This window comes from Melopsittacus undulatus, chromosome 4 (genome assembly GCF_012275295.1).
Source record: "Melopsittacus undulatus isolate bMelUnd1 chromosome 4, bMelUnd1.mat.Z, whole genome shotgun sequence".
In the NCBI taxonomy this organism is placed as follows: domain Eukaryota; kingdom Metazoa; phylum Chordata; class Aves; order Psittaciformes; family Psittaculidae; genus Melopsittacus; species Melopsittacus undulatus.
The window spans coordinates 72,887,876-72,909,382 of record NC_047530.1 but is presented as its reverse complement, the minus strand read 5'-3'; the positions used below and the strand labels follow the sequence as shown (position 1 = coordinate 72,909,382).

Here is a 21,507-nt window from a genome sequence, read left to right as displayed (position 1 = left end):
TCTGTGAAATCTCTAAATATGTTTTAGTGAATGTACAAATAATGTCTTGATCCTCAGCAGCCCTTAAAGCTCATTAAGTATCTTCCCTGTGTATTAGTTACTAAACCAAGAAAAAAATTATTGTTTAGATATCTGAAATACGTAAAGGAATACTCCACTTCCAGGGAAGCTTGAAGAATCTGAAATATTTTGAAGCTGCAGAGGTTCTATTTTCCATAGTTTTGTCCTTACCCAAGAGGTACCTTGACTGACAGGTGAGGAGAAAAGAGCAGAACCAATACCTGGAGTAGGTCAACACTGTATGGAAACTTTTTGTTATAAAAAAAAAAAACCAAAAAATCCCAACTCAAAACTCCCCCAAAATCCCAACAAAACAACCCAAACAAAAAAACCCAAACACCCTACTTAATGCTCTGCCACATTCTTGATGATTTACAAATCGCAGCTGAAAAGCTGCCCTTCTCCTGGGTGAAACTCCATCAAAATTATTTTGAGTAATTCAAAATCACTGTTATTTACAAAATAAGATTGTACACCATGTATACATAAATTCAGTAAGGAAGTACAAACCACTGTTGTCTTTTAAACAATGGGGTTTCAATCTTCTTCTGACCTAGTCCTTCACATGTCACACCCACCTGTGTCCAGACACAGCTCCAACCAGTCAGTGGTATGGTGGAGGTGGAGGAATTTTTCCCATCTTTCCTCTACTATAGACTCATCCTATCCCTCCAGTTCCAGTTGTGCTGTTGTTTTTGTCCCAGTTTAACTGCAGTTTTTTGACAGCCAGCGCTGAGCCCTTGGGAGAATAGCTATGCTAAGACTGAAACCTCATCCATGTGAAAACGCAGTGTGAGGTCTGCAGCCAGGCTCCTGGTTTTTCCCAAGAAGCAGGCTGCAGCAGGAGAAAGCTCCTAGAATGTGCAGAATGGTGTAAAACTGGATGTAATGCAGCTACAGAACCTCCTTGCTGAAAGGAAGAAATGCTTGCAGTCACATTTCATCCCCTGATGGGTGCCTGGGACAGCAGAGCAAAGCTGCACTCAGGGTGCATTAAAGTTAGGAGCATTGTCTGGTGTGTATTTATTTAGCCAGTTTGCCTAGCCAAGGAGAGCATCCAGTACCAGAGAGACAGGTTTTTATAAGATTCCTTTGAGAATGAGACAAGAATGATTTATTTTTATGCCTTATATTAGTATTGTAGTAAAATATAAATCGGTGCTAATTAGAAATGCATAATGCATAATCTGCATCTGGAAAGATGAGTAGCTTGCAGGGAAGGGAGGCAGCAGCAAGAAAGCAAGCACTGCCCGGTGCCCAGGTCTCAGCTATGCCACTACCTCTTCATGCATCCCTGTTTCCATCAAAAGTGTATTGATGAAATAACATTTTTTCGAATTTTCATAATGAGTAGAGACAAATCATTATTTGCTAGGATACATTTATCAGTAAGCCATTTACATTCTGTCTATGGGGATGTCTGAGAAGACTTTGTGTACTGGGTGGAGAGTAATTGTGTGTGGCATACACCCCTTCAACTACCTTACAAGGTATTTGCATTGTCTTCGGCGGTTAAACCAAAAAAGCTCTGGTTTGTGCCCATCAGCATCACTGCTGCTTTTGTGTCACTGAGGATATGAAAGTACCACTGGGACACTGCTTTGGATGCCCATCCTTATGGGATGAGGTGATGGCTGTGCTTGGTGTTGGGGGGCACTGGAAAGACCCAGAAGGTTTTTGGGGTATTCCCATCCATGCTTAGCCCAGAGAAGTAGGATGTAGCTGGTGTGCAGGGGGAAATCTGGCTCTGTGGGGACAGATCCCATGGCCTCCTTGTAAGAGCTGCCCACACTCTCTGGACCTCTGCACAACGTCATTGTTATGTTTGCAGTGTGGTTTGGTACTTGAAACTGAAGCGTGGGTGTTGCAGTTGAAGTACAGGAAGGAAGATGAACATTTGGGGTGAAAAAACAGCTAAAAAAAATACGATGACTCCTTATATCTTCAGAGTGTTGCCATGCTCATTTGTGCAACAGTCCCTGTGCAGTGCCTACTGAATTGTTAAATAAATCGAATGCTTTGAAATCTATTGAGCTTTGCCTCCCCCCCACTTTATCTTGAAATTTGTGCTTTCTATTCTCCACTACACCAAAGACCTCAGCACTTCTAATAAGGCCTTGTGAGGAGGTTGTTTTCATTTCCAAAGGAAGCCTATCTCCAGTGACAGATGCTGAAAAATGTCTGCAGGCAGAATGCTGGAAAAATAGCATTTTTATTCTTTGTGGGCATGCTTCATGTCAGTTCCATTATCCCCATGTGCACCAGGATGGTCATTGAAGAGATGAGCTGTTAATTCTTGTGCTTGGAGGTAAAGCTATTTTTGAAAGATGTTCTTTTTGTTGTTTTTTTTTTCTCAAAAGGCACTCTTCAAAAATATTTGAGATCTGCTTCAGTAAGTTAACAAGCAGAACTGCTGAATCACTGCTCCTTAGTTGCAACTCTTAAATAGAGTTAAGTGAAGCACCATGAGGTGCATACAGATGCCTCCTTTGTAATGTGTGAAGTGTGTACAGCTCCCTCTGAAATCACGCAAGTGTGACAAGGTGTGGAACTCTGCAGAGAATTGTAGATTACTCTGCTTTCAAGATCTCTAAAGATAATCACAAAAGAAGAATACTGCTGCAAATTAAAGAAGCCATGGTTGCTTTGCTACCAGCATGTGAATTCATGCCCCTGAAGGACAAAAAGCATTGGGGGCTTGTTGTTGGTTTGGGTTTGTTTTGGTTTTTTTTTTTTGGTGCTTAATTCAAACTAAACTCAATTTCACTGAGTGAAACCAGGGGTTCAGAAAAAGCAGGCAAGGATGATTTCAGGTACTGTTTGGCCTCCCTGTAGGGAGATTATTACATAAATTCTACTGCTTGGAAAAGCAGTGAGCAAAGAAGGATAAACTGTGGATTTGTAAAGGCATAAATAGGCAGAGGCTGATGAGGGATTCGCTGTGTCTCCCAAGGTAAAAAACAATGAAAATGTGAGACATCAAATCCAAAGCAAACAAATGGGATGCTATTTTTTTTTTGCCAGCAGTGCTCACTTAGCTCATGAAGTTCATTGTCAAAAAGATAAATAGATTTTCAAAGGGAGCATACAAGCTGATAGCAATTATCGAATACAGCGGTCTGGGTGCAGCTCCCACCTCAGCAAAGGGAAATCTCTGGAAGAATTATTTGAAAACCTATGTTTTACCTTGTCTGCCATGATCTGTCAGTTGCTCTGAGACAGTGTGCTATGCCAGACAGACCTTTGTCCTGATCTAAGAAAGGATTTGTTGTCTTGTAATTTATTGGAAGCCTTTCCCGCATAAACAGAAAATAAGAGAAGATTTTGGGTTTGGTTTACTGAATCATAATAGTAAAAAAATGGGAAGAAGCCTGAAGACAGACCACCTATCAGTTCTGGTGGTACTGTTTTTCATAGCTCTGTTGTAAATTACTCCACAAACAAGTTTTTCCTTAGTGTGTGCACTGCATTGTCAGCACAGTCCTTGATTCTGGCCAGTGGACACCTCACCTCCCTTGTGCTGTTTAGTCTCTGCCTTTAGCTAAGATTTCCCTTTGCTCAGTTCCCCACCCATACTTTTTTGTCCACCTATGTTCAACCCTGAAAAACTCTTTAAGAGCATCAGTTCTCCAGTTTTTATGTGGTTACTTCATTCAAATTCTTCTAATACCTCAGGTGTTTCAAGGTGCAAGTGTAATTCAGTAACTTAGTTTGTTGCTTGGATTTCCTTTAAGTTTCCTTGAAAGGCTGTAAAAACTCTGTCCTCAGAGGTTTCAAAGCAAAGATTTAACTAAAACCACAATCCCCATATGCTGTGGATGTTTTAAGTCTGGCTAATTTTGTCCCATGGTGTGGGACAAAGCTTAGTTGATATTCTGAGATCCGCTTCCATCCCTATTCTTGTTTCATTTTCTTTCATCTTACATTTAAATAGTGACAAGTGGACTGCAATTTCAAGTTCATTAATCAATGTGATTTACAGAGAAAAAGAGGAATCTAGAGCTCTGTTTTGTTAACGTTTTCACAGTGTGAATTTTTAATACTAGAAGATTGAGCTAATACAATCTTTGTGGAAAGAAGGAATGAGGTGTGCACTTGTAATATTCACCTGACAGCAGTAATGGGATTGATTTGATAACACATGGAGCCATCCTTCTTTTTTTGTTTACCATTTAAGATGTGTGTATGTATTTGTGTGTATATGTCTGTGTACATATGTAATTACATGTGTATGAAAGTGTTGTTTTTTGGATCTGTAGAACATGTTGCCCAAAGCTCAGACATACTGAAAGGCAAAAAGGATTTCTGAAGTTAGTACCCAAATTATTTGAGCTATGTCTGTAAATTACTTATGTAGAAACTATTTCATTAATTAATTGTTCATTTTTCTGCCTTCAAGACACACATGCTGAAGGATCTCAGGTTACTAAAGCCCAGGCTACCTCATCCTTTGCTGGGGGGTATAATAGACTGAGGAAATGCCATGTAGATGGCATCAGCTCTCAGTCGCTTCTCCGGGTATTGGTTCTGCTCTTTCCCCTCACCCCTCAGCTAAAGGCCCTCTGGCTAAGGACAAAACTGTGAAAAACGGAACCTGTGCAGTTTCAAACTATTTCAGATTATTCAGCCTTCCCTGGAAGTGTTTCAGATATCTGAGCATTAATTGCTTCCTTGACTTAGTAACTAGTATTGAGGAAAGATTCTTAATGAGCTTTGATGGTTGCTGAGGATTAAGACATTTTTTGTAAATTCACTGAAATATATTTAGAGATTTCACAGGTACCTTGTGAGCCATTCATGTTTATAGAGCTGGCAGAAAGCTGTTATAGACAGACCAAGGCTCATTTCACTCTGTGAAGGGGAATATGGTCAATGTTAGAAAGCTGAGTAAGTTAGAAATCAAAATACGATATTCTAATTAAGTTTTCAAAAAAGTGAATTAACCTGGTATACAGAAATATTTTTTTCCAGTTACTTCAGCCTATAAATCCTCACTGGTTTTTCACATGTCCTCTCTCTCTCACTGGAGGTTATTTTGGGACCTTGTGTTGGACTTCTGTTTCCAGGTGCCCATGCTGTGGGTGGGGATGCTTTCCAGCTCCCTGAATCCTTATCCTACCTGTGCTGCTGTCTCATCGATACCCTTTTATCTCCATCATCCCCCCACTGCGGCTGTCTATTTGATACCCTCTCATCTCCATCATCCTCCCATCATGGACACATGAAGGGTTCCTTCTTCCTTCTGGAAATAGGCAGGTTTCCTAATTTCAGGATTTCTAAGCTTGAGAGAATCTTATTTACATTATAGAGACTGTTAGTGCAAAATTGCATTAGTGAGCTGAACTGGCAGGAGAGGCTCTCGTGGATGCACTTTGCCAGCAGGATAATGAGGCTTTCAGACTGCAGGTCCTCCTGTGCTCCCAGAGCAAACTCTGAGATATGCTCGTGAATGGAAGCCTTGAACAGTAATTTTTTGGGTAAGATCTCAAGCAAAGCAAGTTAAAGGCAACAGAGTTCAGGAGATTATTGCTGTTTGTATGGTCAAAACCACAACCTGTCCTAGTGCTTAGAAAGAATGTGAAGTAGCTGGCACCTACGTCCCTTAAGCTCAGGATGGTATTGTACAGTAAATAAGTCTTAATCAAAGTCCTGAGGAGTGGTGTGAGATACCAACACAAGCCCATGGAGACCCATTAGCATGTCCAGATCACAGACTGGAGCAGAAATACCAAAGGAGAGTAATGCGCAGTACTGAAGTAGTGTGCAAGTGTACCAGCAAGAGGGAAGCCTGATAAGGAGGGAGAGGTGGGGTTTTTTATCACAAAGGAAAAGCAAATAACAGATGAGTCGAAGTTTTTAGTTTCCTATTTAGTTTTGATATTCACTAAAACTTTCAGCTTACCAGCAACAGAAGCACTCCCAAAGTATTTCTGGATCAGACATGCTAACAAGCTGATTGGTTGACAACCAGGTAATTTTTATATAGAAAAATTAAATGCTTCTCTTCTTCCACACTGGAATCGTGGCTGTCCCTGAGTGCCCCCTCAAGTCTTCATTGCAATTGCAAGGTATTTAAAATGCTAGCCTAGAGGTGAGCTCAAGTACTTTGAAAGGTGACAACACTATCTACCACTACCTGTGGGTTTGGGTTGGGAAGGGCTGCTCCTCATGGGGACACGCAGCTTTCTGTGGAGTTAGTCAGCTATTTCCATCAGGGAAAAAACCTGGAGGCAACAGGAGTTGCAAAATCTTGGACCTTTCTTAGATGGAAGACTTGTGTAATTTATTACAACATCTGGATAACCCCTGTTTGTGCTTTACCTACTGCAGAGGGATATAGTTGCTCCCTGCCAAGTCGTTGAGAGGCAATGATCTTCACAGTGCTGTTGAAAAGATGTGTAAAATTCACATATAGAAGGTGTTTTGGACAATAAATTCTAAGTGGTATTTTCAAAGATGTACTCTGTAAGGCAATTGCTTGCTGTGCTTGCAACAAACTTGTAGCTTGTGCTTTTAGCTTACGAACACTGATACCAGTGGAGTAATTCACAATCAGCAGCAGCATTCACTGATTGTTGCCTTCTTTATCATGCATACATTCTGAATACTTAAGAAACCTATTTTTTTATCCTCTAGGTGAAGAGATTTTGTACTATGTTTATGTTCTCTGATTGAAGAAGTGGGTGTACGTATGTTTTGCATATGTATTTTGGTATGGAAGCTCGAACACAAATTTGGTATTTCATAAAATATTCTGAAGAGTTTGACTTGAAGTGTGCTGTACTAGTTAAGTACATTGTACTTCAGAGGAAGAGGGTAGAGTGGAACATAGTGATAAAATGACAGTATCAATATTTCGAAAAACAATAAAATTGTTTTATTTGCTTTGGATACATAACAGATCATTCGGTAAAAATAATTATAGTGGATTTGTGCATTTAGAAAGCCAACCTTGGTGGCATACCTGGTGTTAGAAAACTTCTGACACTGTATTTAGATTCTCAGATCTATTCAGTGCTAGCAAAACCACATTTTTCTGTGAAAAGCTTGGTCAAATTAAATATTTGCAAGAGGTCTTAATTTGCTAAATATTCCTGCCACCCATAGTATTTTGATGTTTACTTGCTTCTCAGTTTAATATAGTACATGTTACTTGGAAAATGGAAAGTGTTGTTTTTCCTAAGTTGAATATGGCTGGATTGCTGCATGCTTCATGTCTCCTGGGTATGAGTCAGCTGAGCACTGTTTCTTACAGTCTCTGGGCTCAGAAGTTGTTTATTCAGATGTGGGAGAGCCACTGCAAGAAGGTCCTGGTTATGGATTTGAGTTACATCCCTGAAACTGTTAGTGTGTGTGTGGTTGTTAATTCATAAACCATGTGTGTCTTCTCTAAAGATCTAATAAATTGAGGTTGCTGCATTTTAACCATAGTGAAATTAAGTATGTTTCTCTGTCACAGACATATTTAAGCTATGATTGAAATGTAATCTGATAATACTTTGGTCTGGATAAAACCGTGGGGGTAGAAAGGCTGTTAAGGAAATTTCTGATTAGTTTTATAATAAAACTTCAGGACAGGAAAATCTCTTTGAAGTTCTGTCTTGATGGACCTTAGTAAACAATAGAAGATGACAGAATCTTGTAATGAAAATTAGTTTTGTAGATGAAAGAATATGTAACTCATGCTTTCAAGCAGGGTAAACAAGGTTTCAGCCTGAGTTTAAACTGAGTCCCTGTGAAGTTATGTTGTGAATGAGCTGGGATTCCTAATGAATTTACAGAGTTTACACTGAAACAAAATGTCTCGACAGTTGTCTTTTTAGTATTTGGGCTTAGAATGTAAAACCCTCCACTGCTGGTATTCCACACATTTCAGGAAGATACAGTTCTGTTACTTGGCTTATGACAAGGAGAAGCAGCAATTTACTGTTGTAATGATTATGCTAATAATGAGTTGCCTTTTTTTTTCCCCCCTCACCCTAAATAATTTGTTTTGATGAAAATTTTCTGGTTACTGAAGGAGAAAATTGTCACTAAGGTATTTTTAGCCAATCCCACAGTATTTTAGCAGAGAAGAAAAATACTTTGGCATGCTTCCTTGCTTTATCAGAGACCTTTTGGGTGCCTTGTGATGCTCCTGCAGCTTTCATGCCATGTGGCGGGTCATGGCAGGAGATGCTGTGTCCTCTCTCCCAGGGTCCCCTGCTCTGCCCTTCAGGGGCTGCAATGGGTCACTGAGAACGCGATCCATATGGCTTCCTGCCTGGGCAGGCAAACACTGCATGTACAGTGCTAAGGAGGTGATCCTGGTGGTCTGGGTAGGGTCTGTGAAGTCTTTGGAGCTAGTACAGACCCTTAAATGCAGCTTCAGAGGCAGAGAACAAAGAATTCGTCTTCCAAAAGATTATCACCCTGAAGGACACGACAAGGACAAACTTGCTGCAGCTTCTCATTGCACTTTTTCTGCTTTGAGACATTCATCCCTATGTTGATAAACTCCTTCCTTTCCTATTATGCTATGTTTCTGTTCCTCTTGCCCATTTTCCCATGGTTTCAGCAATCAGGCTGCCTCTTTTTGCCTGCTCCAACCTACTGCTCAGATAAATTTGTGCCCTCTGCCTCTTCCAGCAAGAAGGAGGCAGAATTTATTTCCATAAACAACATTTGCAGCTTGAGGGACCAGCTCTTCAAATTGCAGCCTTTGAGGAGTCTCATCGTTTCTCCCGGAAGTGATGATATAGCAGAGATTAATTACCAACCATTAATCCCAAATATTTTATGATCATATTACACGTTAAATAAATATTCCTTATAAAATGTTCTGAGGGGAATTTAGTAGTATATACAATGTATAATTGTCTGTGTATGAGTGCAGTACAGGTTCCCCAGCAGTTCTGTGGATGAGGTGCATCATCGCGTGAAGAAGAAGTTAAAAGCATACACAGCACGGCTAGGTTCTTCTTGATCTTTCTTTCTGGTGGCATTTGACTGAGATATATATATTCTCTAAGAGAAAATTCTGCCAATCAGGGGTCAGGTAGAGCAATGTAGTCACAAATTCCTTTCCCGGAGACAGGTGAGAGGAATCAACAGGCTCTGCTCAGATGTAGAGTTACAGAACCAGAGAATGGTTTGGGTCAGAAGAGACCTTAAATATCACGTAGTTCCCACCCTCCTGCCACAGGCTGTGACACTTTCCACTTGACCCTAGGGTTAGATATCCCCACATATCTTGTTGTCTCCTTTAGGCACTGGAAGCTGCTCTTGGTCTCTGTGGAGCCTTCTCTTCTCCAGGCTGCACAACCCCAGCTCTCTCAGCCTGTCTCCTTATGAGAGGTGATCCAACCTTTGGAGCATCTCCGTGGCACCTCTGGACTCACTCCAACACATCAATGTCCTTCTTACATTGTGGGCCCCATAGCTGGATGCAGTACTACTGGTGAGGTCTCATGAGAGCAGAGTAGAAGGGTACAATCACCTCTCTTAACCTGCTGGTCATGCTGGGGATGCAGCCCAGGACATGGCTGGCTTTCTAGGCTGCAAGTGCACATGGCTGGGTCTCGTTAACTTCCACTCCCATGCTGTTCTCCTCAGCATGGCTTTTACTCCAGCCTTCACCCAGCCTCTATTTATGCTTGGGATTGACCCCAATGTAGAGAAATGCATCTGAGAGCATCAAGAGCATGCATTTGGTGCCCATGTTACAGCCTGTTTAGCTCATGGGTGGATGCTGCCAACCCCAGCAGACTTTAACCCCTGATATTGTCCTCTGGAAATCACACTGGGTACAGAGGGCTTCAGAGTCACCACATTTAAGGTTTATGTGTCTGTCTGATCACAGCTTCATCTTCTTGTATAATCACAGCTAATAATTTCTTCCTGTGGCAGCACACAAAGGTGTTACTTCTGATCAAAGGAAGGATAAAAAAAATATACCAGGTAATACTGTAAAATGTTCTTTGCTCAACTGAAGCATAATCTGGAACTGCAGAAACAAAATTTCTGTGCTTGGAGTCTTTAATATAAAAAGCCTTTTATGTAAATTTCTGCTAGGTTCTAGCAAGCCCTGATGTCTGGTGTGTTTGGGAAAGGAGCAGAATCTTCCTTAAAAAGTCACTTACCTGTGCATTTTTTAGAAAAGGCTTTATCCTGTTAGTTTTTTTGTTGTTGTTATTGTAAAAATAATTATTCTTCAGCTAGGGAGAAGCCTTCATCAGTAACAGTGTTTCAGGATATTGAGCATCAAATTTCTCAGAGTAATTTTGAGACTAAAGATGAAAAATTAATGTGATGGCAGAAAAATAAAACCAAGATCCCTTCGTTAAGATAATATGCTAGTGTTGGCATATGGTGCAGAAGTACACTGCTTGAAGGTCACCGTGAGCATCGGTTACAGCCCAGCACAGTCCAGGCGTGCAAGCCACCCTCTGCCAGGCTGCAGACACAGGAGGGCTCAGTTCAGTTTATTCATGACAGCAGCAAGCACCAGTCATCACTGAAGACTAATTAATCAATGTTAATTAATCACCCTCGTTTAAGAGGCTGATTGAAAGTGTGAATGTAAAATTAGTTAAAAATTCAGGTATTTCTTGTTCTATTGTTTGAAGAAGTATCTTGGTAGTAGGTAGCTGGGGGGAAGCTGCATGGTGAGGTGGGAGAAGGAAACATGGTGATTCTGTCTTCCTTTGCCTACAGCTTTTGCTTTAGAATAATTATTTGTATGTGGGATGTTTCCTTTCTTTTCATAGGCTGTTTCCTAGAAAGGCAGTCTGTATCTCACTCATTTTTGTGTGCTTGTGTGAGATGATACCATAATTTTCCTTAAAGTTTCAAATTGACTGTACAAATATTTCTCCAAACTAGTCCTTAATAATATGTAAAAGTTACTCAGTTAGGATGTGGGTACTGTATTTTGCAAGATGGATTTTTTTTTTATCATTGAAGATTAATTGATTTATTTGCTTACAGGAATGGGGTTGTGCTATCACATGCCTGGTAGTTAAACCTAAATAAAAAATAAACCAAGTTGGTTAGAATTAGTCTAATATACATGTTCTTCAAAGATTTTCAGTAGCTATAAAAGTGTTTGCCAAACCTTTTCTACCTGCAGAATCTCACGGAGAATCTAGCTCTGTGCTCTGTAATCCTAATGTAAATCTCACAAGAATAGTCATCAAGATTACAACTAAAAGCAGCAAGGGAACAAATCTGGGGGATTTAATAATCTTAGAAAAGAACTGGATATAAATTTAAGTCCAGATAGAGATAAAACCTCTCAGTGGAGCATAAAGAAGGTTGTGAGTTGTTTGTTTTTTTTTTTTTTCTGTTTGTTTGCTTGGACTGATGCCCACATCCTAAAAGTTGCCTTTTGCTATTTTGTGTTGTAGCTGTTATTTCCCGAAACCAAGAAGGACCTGGAGAGATGGGAAAGGCTGTGCTCATTCCAAAGGATGACCAGGAGAAGATGAAAGAACTGTTTAAAATCAACCAGTTTAACCTTATGGCCAGTGACTTGATTGCCCTGAACCGGAGTTTGCCCGATGTGAGACTGGACGGGTGAGTCCCTGGGGGATGGTGTGTCTTCATGCCATCTGCTGAGGTCACCTCCAGCATTCCTCCAAGGCACAAAAGTTGTCTTGAGGTTGATTAAAGGCTGTTGCCTAAGCAAAAAGAGGGGAGATTTAGATTAGACATAAAGAAGTTCTTCACTGTGAGGGTGGTGAGGCACTGGCACAATTTGCCCAGAGGAGCTGTGACTGCCCCATCCCAAGGCCTGTTCAAGGCCAGGTTGGACAGGACTTCGAGCAACTTGGTATAGTGGAACTCTATGGTCTTTATATTTATATTTGCTTTCAACCCAAACCATTCTGTGAATCTATCAGTCTAAGGATCCTATTGAAGAATGCAGTAGGCTTTACTGGTTCTAGATTTGGCTTCTAATGCAAGCTTTCTTAGGGGAAAAGTTCCCGCATCAGTGTTATTATCCTGTGCTATTTATTTTGTGAACAGCTAAAGAATTGTCAACTAGAGCTATTGGTTTGCATTGCAACACAAAACAAAATGCCCTCTGGTGTGTCCTATCACCTGGAATAATTTAAATATTTTTTTCTTCAGGGAAAACTTTTATTTTTAAAGTCTTTAAAAGATACAGACATCAATGTCTAGTTTATAAATATTCACAACTGTGTTGTCAGCTTTTAAAAATGGGCATTTACTGCTGATAAAGAGAAAATGCTACTAATACCAAAAGTACCTGCAGGAAGTTGTCTTCTTCTAGCTTTATCAATAGACATTTCTGGAATAATCAGAATTTTATAGAACATCTGTCAAAATGTTTTGCAGTAATATAAATGCTGAAGGGGGGGTTGTGGTTGGGGTTTTCTACTGGGAGAGGGTGTTGTTTTTAAGTCTAGTAACTTTTATTATTTTTTGAGTGAGGACTGATGTTTGTGTGGTGACTTTGAGACTGTGGAATAGCTTGGGGTGGGAGAGGGGGAAGGCAGTGTTTTACTGAGTCCACTGATTCTTTTTAAATGGAATTTACAGATCAATTTTTGCAGTCACAGCAGTGGGCTTGTGTTCACACATGTGTGTGATGTGAAAGTCCAAATAAACGTGTTTACTTCCATTTAAATGGGGATTCTGATGGCTATCAATTACCCTGTAGCAAGTCACAGTACTTTAAAAAACTAGAAAGCCTAGCTCTGTCATCTATGTTGTTTTCAGCCAGAGAATTTCCTCCCATCTCTCAGGAGCAGTGTTAAGCTACCTGAGGGAGTCGGCTCTCAAGCAGTTTTATTTAACCTGAATTTTTTGTGTGGAGGATTATCTAAACTTTTGGAAGTAAATTTTTAGAGGTGAGATTTTTTCTCCCACTTAATTTTTATAGAAGCCTGATACTGATTGAAATTTATCTTTTTTTCCAGTTAATTTTTTTTTTGCTGTTCTTCACCTGCATAAACAGTCTCATTTATAGGTATTGTAGCTTATAACAAATAAAAATTTGGAGAAATATAAGCATAGCTGAATATATACAAATGGTCAGGTCTTCCAAAATCTCCCATTACTTTTGCTTTTTAACCTGAATTGTCACTTACCGGAAATTTTACTGCTTATGCTTTGATTAAAATCAAACTCTTCAGGTTTCCATGAAATTGAAAATCGAATACTTTGTTTACTGGAATTTGTTTGTAAATGCCTGCAAATAAAAGAAGCAAAAGCATTACTTTACCAACAAACCTTGTTCACAAGCAGCAGAGGTAATGCTTCCCCACAGTGTGATCATTTGTACTTCAGTCCATTCTGGACAGCATCCCCCTTTCCCCTGTTGGAAAGGAGCTGTTGGAAATAGTGCATACTGAAGGAATCAGTGAGATGATCAACTTCATGGGCAGTTCTGATCAGTCTGAGGGAGATGAGCCATTTAATACTGAGATAAATCTGTCTGCATCCATTTTCTAGATGAAAAGGAATATACTGTATACTTTACTGAAAGGACAGAATCATCATAGAATCATCATAGCATGGCAGAGTTGGAAGGGACCTTAAAGATCAGGATCAGCCCCAAGGAGCTCCGTGTTGCTGCTCAGATGTTGGCAGGTTGTGCAAAACCTGTGAAAGGGCCAAGCTGTCCTTCATTTCTGTAATGGTGCTGGGGGATTAAAGGACTGAAGGGCATTTATACAGGACTAATTAACTTCTGACCTGGCCTGACCTTTTTGTTGTACCTATCTCATGTCAACATTTTGCTGCGTGTAAGTGATGTTTTTGCATCTCTCTGAGTGTTTGCCATGCTGCTAGTTGCAGTCTGCGTTCCAGCTGGTGCAAGCTGAGAAGGGTTCTTGTGCATCATAGCTGTGCAGGGCTCTCATCCACTGGCAGCAGTCCTGAGCACAGTTTCTCCTCTCTGTCTTGCACCAGAGGGGACTGATGAATGCAGCAGCTCCCAGTCATTGGCTGGTGTGATACTGAGGTGTTGGAAAAGCGGCTGAATGCATTTTTCTCCATGATTTCTTCTTGCTCCTGGTGGTGTTAAGTGTAGGCTTAAAGCAGAAAATTATATGTCTTCAATGAAAATAAAACCTCAGCTTTCCCATTATTCCTGTGTTTAGAAGGTTTTGTGAATTCCAGCCGTGGTTTGGCCCTAATGTAAAATATCATCTCCTGTTGAGATTCCCTACTACCTTTGTATCTCTATGAGAATTATTTAGATTTGTGTGTTGTAATATGATCTCCATTTTGCAAATGAACTCCTACAACTATACGTAAGAATTCTGATGAGAAACAAACAGCCCAAGAAAAAGAAGAGTCTTGAAGTAATTTCTCATTCTACTCATTGACTCTTCAGTTACGCTACAGTACAATTACTGGCAAAGCCAGTGGGGAAAGCACTGTGAAAGGGATGTAGTACACTGTCAAGGTAGCTTTTTCATTGTTATGGGTTGTATATGTATATTTTATATATATAGTATGCATTATACGTTTTTCTATATATTATATAATCTCTATAAAAATATGTGCACATATATACTTATATATATAAAGTTACATATGTATGTGTGTGTGAATCAATCCATTCCCATTTTGTTCCTTTTCTGGCTGCCTTCGTTCCTTCCCCCTCTTTGTTCCTCACTGCCTTTTTTCCTCATGCAGGCTATTTTCTCCTATTTTCCTGTTGTGGGTGTGCAGGTTTCTCTTGCCTTGCCAAGGCTGCTGCCGCCTGCACAGCAGTTTACATGTACTTCTGGGAGTTAGTCTTAAGTGTGCAAACTTGGAGTGAAGATCAAAGATGCCTGTCAGCCCTTCTTGCTGTCCTCTAGAGCATAGTACTCTATCCCACAGTGGCACATAGTAGCAGGGCTCTCCCTGTTTGGGATCATTGCTGCTGTTGTGCCTCCAGATGATCAAAGCAGTGCGGTAGTGAATGAAGGGGGAGGGTAGGTGTCATAAGAGTCTACGTAATAAACATGTATTTCAGTGGAAAAAATATCTGAGGGAATCTTTTTTTTTTCTTTTCCTCACATTAGCAGATTAAAAAAAATCCCTGCAATATTTTAGGACTCTGCTTCTGATTAAGGTTTATGACTGTGAGCTAATTCTGGATTTACACTGCAGCCACAGTACAATCACAAGCTACACTGCAACCACAGTACTTGTGTTTGTAAGGTGAAGGAGATATTTTTCCAGAAAGAAAAATGTTAGATTTCTTAAAAATAGTTTTATTTTCAGTTGCAGGAAGACAAGGAAAGTTGTGCTGGTTGCTGGCTAATGAGAAATTACTTTTACAGCATTGTGAAATAAGATGTCTGTCTTTTGTCAGGTTCTTCTTCCAAATAGGAAGGTTTAGGAATAGACGTTATGGAAAGTCCTGACCTCCAGGGAGTCCCTGGAAGTTTGCTCTGAGTTCCATAGGAACGAGGTGTCTCATCAGGAGACCACAAACCCCCCTCCCATGTGCTGTAACGAAGCACTATGGCAGAGTACTAATGCCACTGTCACACTAACAGTCTAACTTGCATCTAGTGTTATCTTCCAAGGAATGTCCTTTGATTACCTGAGTTGGTAATGGGAAACTTGAAGATTTTAATCAGTGTCAGGCCTAATTTGAAATAGCTATTGATTCAACCTCAAACTCAATTTAATTTAACATAGAAATGTTTAATTTCATTTCTCGGTATTTTCTCTGGCAAGGGAAGAAATTCATCTTCAGTCTTTTCTGGATGAGTGAGGTTGCAAGTGCTATTCTGCAAATTGCTAAACCGTAATAATTGGATTTTTTTACTGAAATTTAGGTTGAAGTTAACTATTGCATTGTATTTTTGCTTAGGAGTGTACATTTTTGATCAGAATCAAACTCTGATTACAAATTTCCGAGTAGTAATCTTAAACTTGGTGCTGTAGTTTTGCATTGGCTTCTTCAAAGCAAAAAACCTTGGCAGGTTGTCCTGGGGTGGCAGAAGAAGCCTCTGAAGAAGTGATATAGAAGTGTAATCACTCCCTGTGAAAATCGCCGTCATAAAATGTCTGTGAAAGTTCTTTAGTGCCTCAGACTCCGTGTTACAGAGCAGCTTTGATTAGCTTTGATTATGTTGTTTTGGGTTTTTTTTGTGCGACCACTATTTGTTCTTTATGCAATTTAACTCTGAAAAGGGGGAGGGTAAATTGTTTTATTCTGTGCTGTTCACATCTAATCCATTTGTCTTGCACTAGAAAGTGTTGTATTAGGGTTTTCTCCAGTTCTGAGTCATGGTGGATGGAAGTATGTAGGAGATCCATTGTTGTCAGGCTTATCTGCTTACAGTTTCATACAATTAAAAGCTGATTTATTTTTTAAGGTTTTACTGTGTGTATACAGTTATGCATAAAGAATCTGTAAACCACTCATGAGCAAGTAAACTCATGGGAAAATCAGTAATTAGTTTAGGCTAGAAAATACTTTGAAATGACAGTTTAGAAATTATTCTGCCTTGTTTGAGGGGGGGAGAGGGGAATGAAGGGGATGAAGGAAAACTCTCCCAGTGTGACTGCCAGTAGAGAGAGAAAGTATATGCAGGTAATCTGTATAATATCAAAGCCAATTCCCAATGTGTAAATTAGCTAAAGACTGTTAAGATTAAAAAAGGTAATTCTCCAGCAATGAGAAAAAACTGTTTGAGTCAACAGATGGCTTCTAAACTGGATTTGTGAGTCTTTCATCTGTGCTTTCATGTGACAAAAGGAACAATTAGAATTTGTTGCCATTTCCCTTTTACTGCTGTTTCTCTCACAGGAGCTGGGTTTTCATTCTGTCCTCACTTCAGATCTGGTGCTGTTGTGCCGGCTGGAGCATGGGCAGAACCTGCCCCAGGAGCATGCCTCAATTCCCATTAGGTTAGCGAAGCTCAGGCAAGGAGGGAGGTCACATTTCCAGACAAACATAAGCTGGCATTTGCAAAATGTGTCCTCACTGTGGAGCACCTTGGTATATTTGGGGAAATTCCACTTGGAATATCTTCTGTAACCATTTGGCAGCTGGTGTCTCTAAATGCAGCTATAATGAACAGAAGTTATATACTAGGTTTGTTATTAATTGCTATTATGCCCATGTTCCTTGGAATCATAGAGTCATAGATTCCCAGAATGGTTTGTGTTGAAAGGGACCTTAAAGATTCTCTAGTTTCAACCCCCCTGCCATAGGTACCCACAGTTTCTCTGGGCAGCCTTTTTCAATGTCTCACCACCCTTTATAGTAAAGAGTTTTTTCTTAATATCTAGTCTAAATCTACCTTCTTGTCCTATCACTACATATCCGTGTATAAAGCCAGTCTTCAGAGTACCTTACCTTGCCTTCTTCCCATTATATCTTCTCTCAGAGAATCCATAGGGCAACTGTCATGTGGCTTTTCCCCAGATCTTTGAAAACGGGGGGATGGTGACTGGTTTTAACTGAAGGTTTTGATTTGCACAGCTTGCTTACCTTTCAAAAATGTATGGGGATTTCACATTTTAAAGCATGTGAAGTTTATCCACTTTGCATGGATATGCGTGTTCCTAGTTGTCCCATAAATACCCTAAATAATGTAACAATGATAGGTTAAGCTTGCAGGTACTTAGTCCTCATGTGGTATGCACTTCAGGAATGTACATAGTATTTAAACAGAAAGAATGCGTGTTTTAGGTAGAGTGATCTTTTATCAGTTCTGCTTTTCTTTCAGCAGCTTATCCGAGGACCAGCCCGCTGTGTACCCACAGGCTGATCTAGACCCTCCCTGGCAGCAGAGCCCACCCCGTCTGGTGCCTGTCACTCAGTTTTCTGATTTGATAGTGCGAGACTGTTCAAGCATGAAATTGCTTCCTTCACGTAAAGCTGTCCCCTTGAGCAAGTCAAGGCTCAGGGATGGATGGTTACTGGTATTGCTGCCGTTGGCCCAACCAGTTGTGAGGAACAGAATTTAGGTTTTATATGTGCCTGTAAGGGAAATGTTGGAATGAGTCTCTAGATTCACCTGGGAGCCTGCAAAACTATGTTCAGCAGCAAGAACATCTAGTAATACTTTCTTTACTAAAATAAGAGTCCTTAATGATTAAACCATGTTACAACCACTCCTGGAGGGATCGGAGGAGAATCAAAAGAATGTAACTCCCATGGGTTGAGATAACATTCCAGTAACTAAGGTATAACACAAAACACTACTGCTACCACCAATAGTAATAATGATAAGAGAAATAACAAGTGAAGAGAATATGATACCACCCACTGACCGAGCCCAACCGAGCAGTGAGTGCCCTTCTGGGTAACTCCCAGTTACATCCCTGGCATGACGTGCTGTGGTATGAAATACCTCTTTGGCTGGTTTGGGTCAGGTGTCCTGTCTCTGCTTCCTCCCGGATTCCCCTCCTCCCTGGCAGAGCATGAGACTCTTAAGTCCTTGGTCAGAGTAAACATGTGAGCGGTAACTAAAAACATTGGTGTTATCAGCACTGTTCCCAGGCTGAAAGTCAAAACCACAGCACTGCACCAGCTACTGAGAAGGAGAAAAAATGACTGCTACTGCTGAACCCAGGACAACTTTTTTTTTTTTTTTAAGTGAGACAAACAAATGCCATCTTAGCCTCTTAGATAATGCTTCTACAGCCAGGTCATAAAATCCTAGACTGATTGGGTTTGGAGAGGGATCTTAAAGATAGCCTAGTTCCAAGCCCCCTGCCATGGGGGCACTAGACAAGGTTGCTCAAAACCCATTCCATCCTGGCCTTGAACACTGTGAGGGATGGGGCAGCCACAGCTTCTCTGGGCAACCTATGCCAGGGCCTCACCACCCTTCTAATAAATAGATTATAAGTTTAACCAGCCATTGGAGCAATCTTCCCAGGAAAGTGGTGGACTCTCAAACATTGGGCACTTTGAAGATCTGGCTGGACAGGGTGCTGGGACATCTGGTCTATGTAATACTATGCCAAGCTGGATCGGGTGATCCTTGAAGTCGTAGAATCATAGAATCCCCTCTAAGCTGGGATTCTGTGTTTCTATGACGAGTGTATTTTTACAGGCAGCTGAGCACTAGACAGTCAAAGCAGTAAAGATCCTTGGTTCACCTTTTATCAGCAGGTACATAGGTAGCTTTGGCATGTGTAGGATATTTCGAAGTGAAAATACAGGCCTGTGGGAAGCATCTGTTTGAGGTCATCCTGGCACTGCCACAGAAGCTTTGGTTGCCACCCAGAAGAGCTAGTTCTCTCTAGGCTATGTTGTCTGTTTTTAATTGAATCAAAGAATCATTTAGGTTGGAAAACACATTTAAGGTCATTATCTTAAAATGGAGTTTGGGTTTGAAAAACTAGAGGAAGAGTTGATATTCAAGGCTATACCTGAAGCTTTATCAGCTTCAGATAGCTGAAGGTGTGAACAAAGGGTCTATTCTCTTACAAAGTGCAAACCTATTTATACTCTGTAATGAAACCCCAGAGAACAATTTTCATAAGGTATTTTCACATCTGTCATCTGCTGTATATAAAAATTGGTTAGCTACGGAGTATTTTGATACAATAAAATTTAGTAAGGCAATGTTGATGCAATTCCAGCACAGTCTAGTTTCCTGTAAGTGAAATAAATTCCTGTTCAATTATTTTCTGTTTACCTTCCACTTGGATAAATTTTAGTGTAAAATAGGAGATGGTGGAATTGAAATGAATTTCTTACAGCAGAGTTCAAGCTGTGTATATTGAAATCATCATAAAATCTTAGAATGGTTTGGGTTAGAAAAGATCTTAAAGCTCATCTAGTTTAAAGCCCCCTGGCACAGGCAGGGACATCTTCTACTAAACCAGGGTGCTCAAAGCCCCATCCAGTCTGGCCTTGAAAGCTTCCAGGGATTGGGCAGCTGCAGCTTCTTTGGGCAACCTGTGCCAGTGCCTCACCACCCTCACAGGGAAGAACTTCTTCCTGATACCTAATCTAAATCTCACCTCTGTCAGTTTAAAGCCATTCCCTGTTGTCCTATCCCTAATGCTCTTGTAAAAAGCCCCTCTCCAGCTTTCCTGTTGCCCCTTTAGGTACTGGAAGCTGCTGTAAAGTTTTCCTGGAGCCGTCTCTTCTGCAGACTGAACGAGCTCATCTCTCCCAGCGTGTCTCCATAGGAGAGGTGCTCCAGCCCTCTGCTGCAGCACAACCTGCTGCAGCAGTGTGTTATTTCTGCACAGAAATGTGTTATTTCTCTGAATGGGAGAGGTTGCTCTCCATGGAGCTCCTGGACATGGACTGTTCTGCAGCTCCTTCAAAACCTAGAGTCGTATGTGGCTGTGGCAGAGGGGCAACATAACAGCTCAAGCTTTAATCCTATTCTGGCAGGGCATCCAAACATTTGGCCAGTCTTTTCATCTGTTCATAATACTGTACCATGCGTTTCATTTTCACACTATCAGTTTCCTTAAGTAACTTACAGATTTTATTTAAAGTAGACAGGAGGATACTATTTCAGGCAATAGGATTTCACGTAGTACCAGAGTTATCACTTACTCTAGAAATAAATTACTGCTTACTGAGGGTGGTTTGTTTATAGTCCAATGTGTGACTTTTTGTTTAGAAAGCAAACCTAGAACCCAAGGAGGAACAGTGGTGATCTGCACATAGCACGGTTAACAAACTTGAAGTCTGAGTTTCTGAGAATTAAAGTATTCTCTAAATGTGGGTTTTCCATGAAAGTACTGGCCAAAGTCCTGGCTTTGGAGGCGTATATGGGATGCTCTAAAAGTTCTGATGGCTGGATTTGTGCCAGTGCGGCATTTGGCTTCTTGTGCAGTACCTAGTGTTTCAAAACCACTTCAGCAAAGAGAGGTGGGGGTTGTGATTGCCCTTCTTTATGGATGGAAACCAGAAATGGTTTTCTGCTACCACTGATCATTGAATAAGCAGTTGTTTTGCTGGAATATTTTTTTTTTAATTCAGTGCACCATTTCTTATGTTCTTAAATCCTGCTCAAGATCAGACAAAGATGGAAATACTTGGAAGTATTTCTGTGGATACCAATGCTATCCCGCTGGACTAATGGAATATACAAGTGTGCTCTTAAAAGCCAGGTACAGCAGAGCACAAGTTACATTTGTTATGTGCCATTAGCACAGAATAAACCAGCATGCTATGCGTTGGCATGTAATAACTATTCATTGATATGGTTTGGTATCTTGTGAGGTACTGGAATAAGTTTCAGATCTAGAGGGATATAAAGAAATGTGCCTGGCTGGCAGCTTTGCTGATGCTGATGAAAAACTCTTAACCTGAAGGATTTTCAGGCACTGGAACAGGCTGCCTAGGGATGTGGTAGAGTCACCATCCCTGGGGGGATTTAAAGGCAACTCAATGTGGTGCTTGGGGACATGGTTTAGTGGTGGACTTGGCAGGGCTAGGTTAATGGTTGGACTCAATCTTAAAGTTCTTTTCCAAGCTAAATGATTTTGTTACCCGTCTCTACT

The 21,507-nt window shown here is 40.6% G+C and overlaps 1 protein-coding gene across 4 annotated transcripts in view; it reads left to right on the top strand.

Moving 5' to 3' along the window:
* GALNT13 (polypeptide N-acetylgalactosaminyltransferase 13) overlaps positions 1-21,507 on the top strand; it is a 126,140-nt gene that overhangs the window by 34,607 nt on the left and 70,026 nt on the right. For 3 of the 4 annotated variants that reach the window (XM_005153735.3, XM_031053289.2, XM_034062111.1), the window contains exon 2: positions 11,448-11,616. In XM_005153735.3, the coding sequence (XP_005153792.1) occupies positions 11,448-11,616 (169 nt within the window). Of the gene's footprint in view, positions 1-10,718; positions 10,730-11,447; positions 11,617-21,507 lie in introns of all 4 variants that reach the window. The other variant, XM_031053290.2, reaches the window with a different exon arrangement.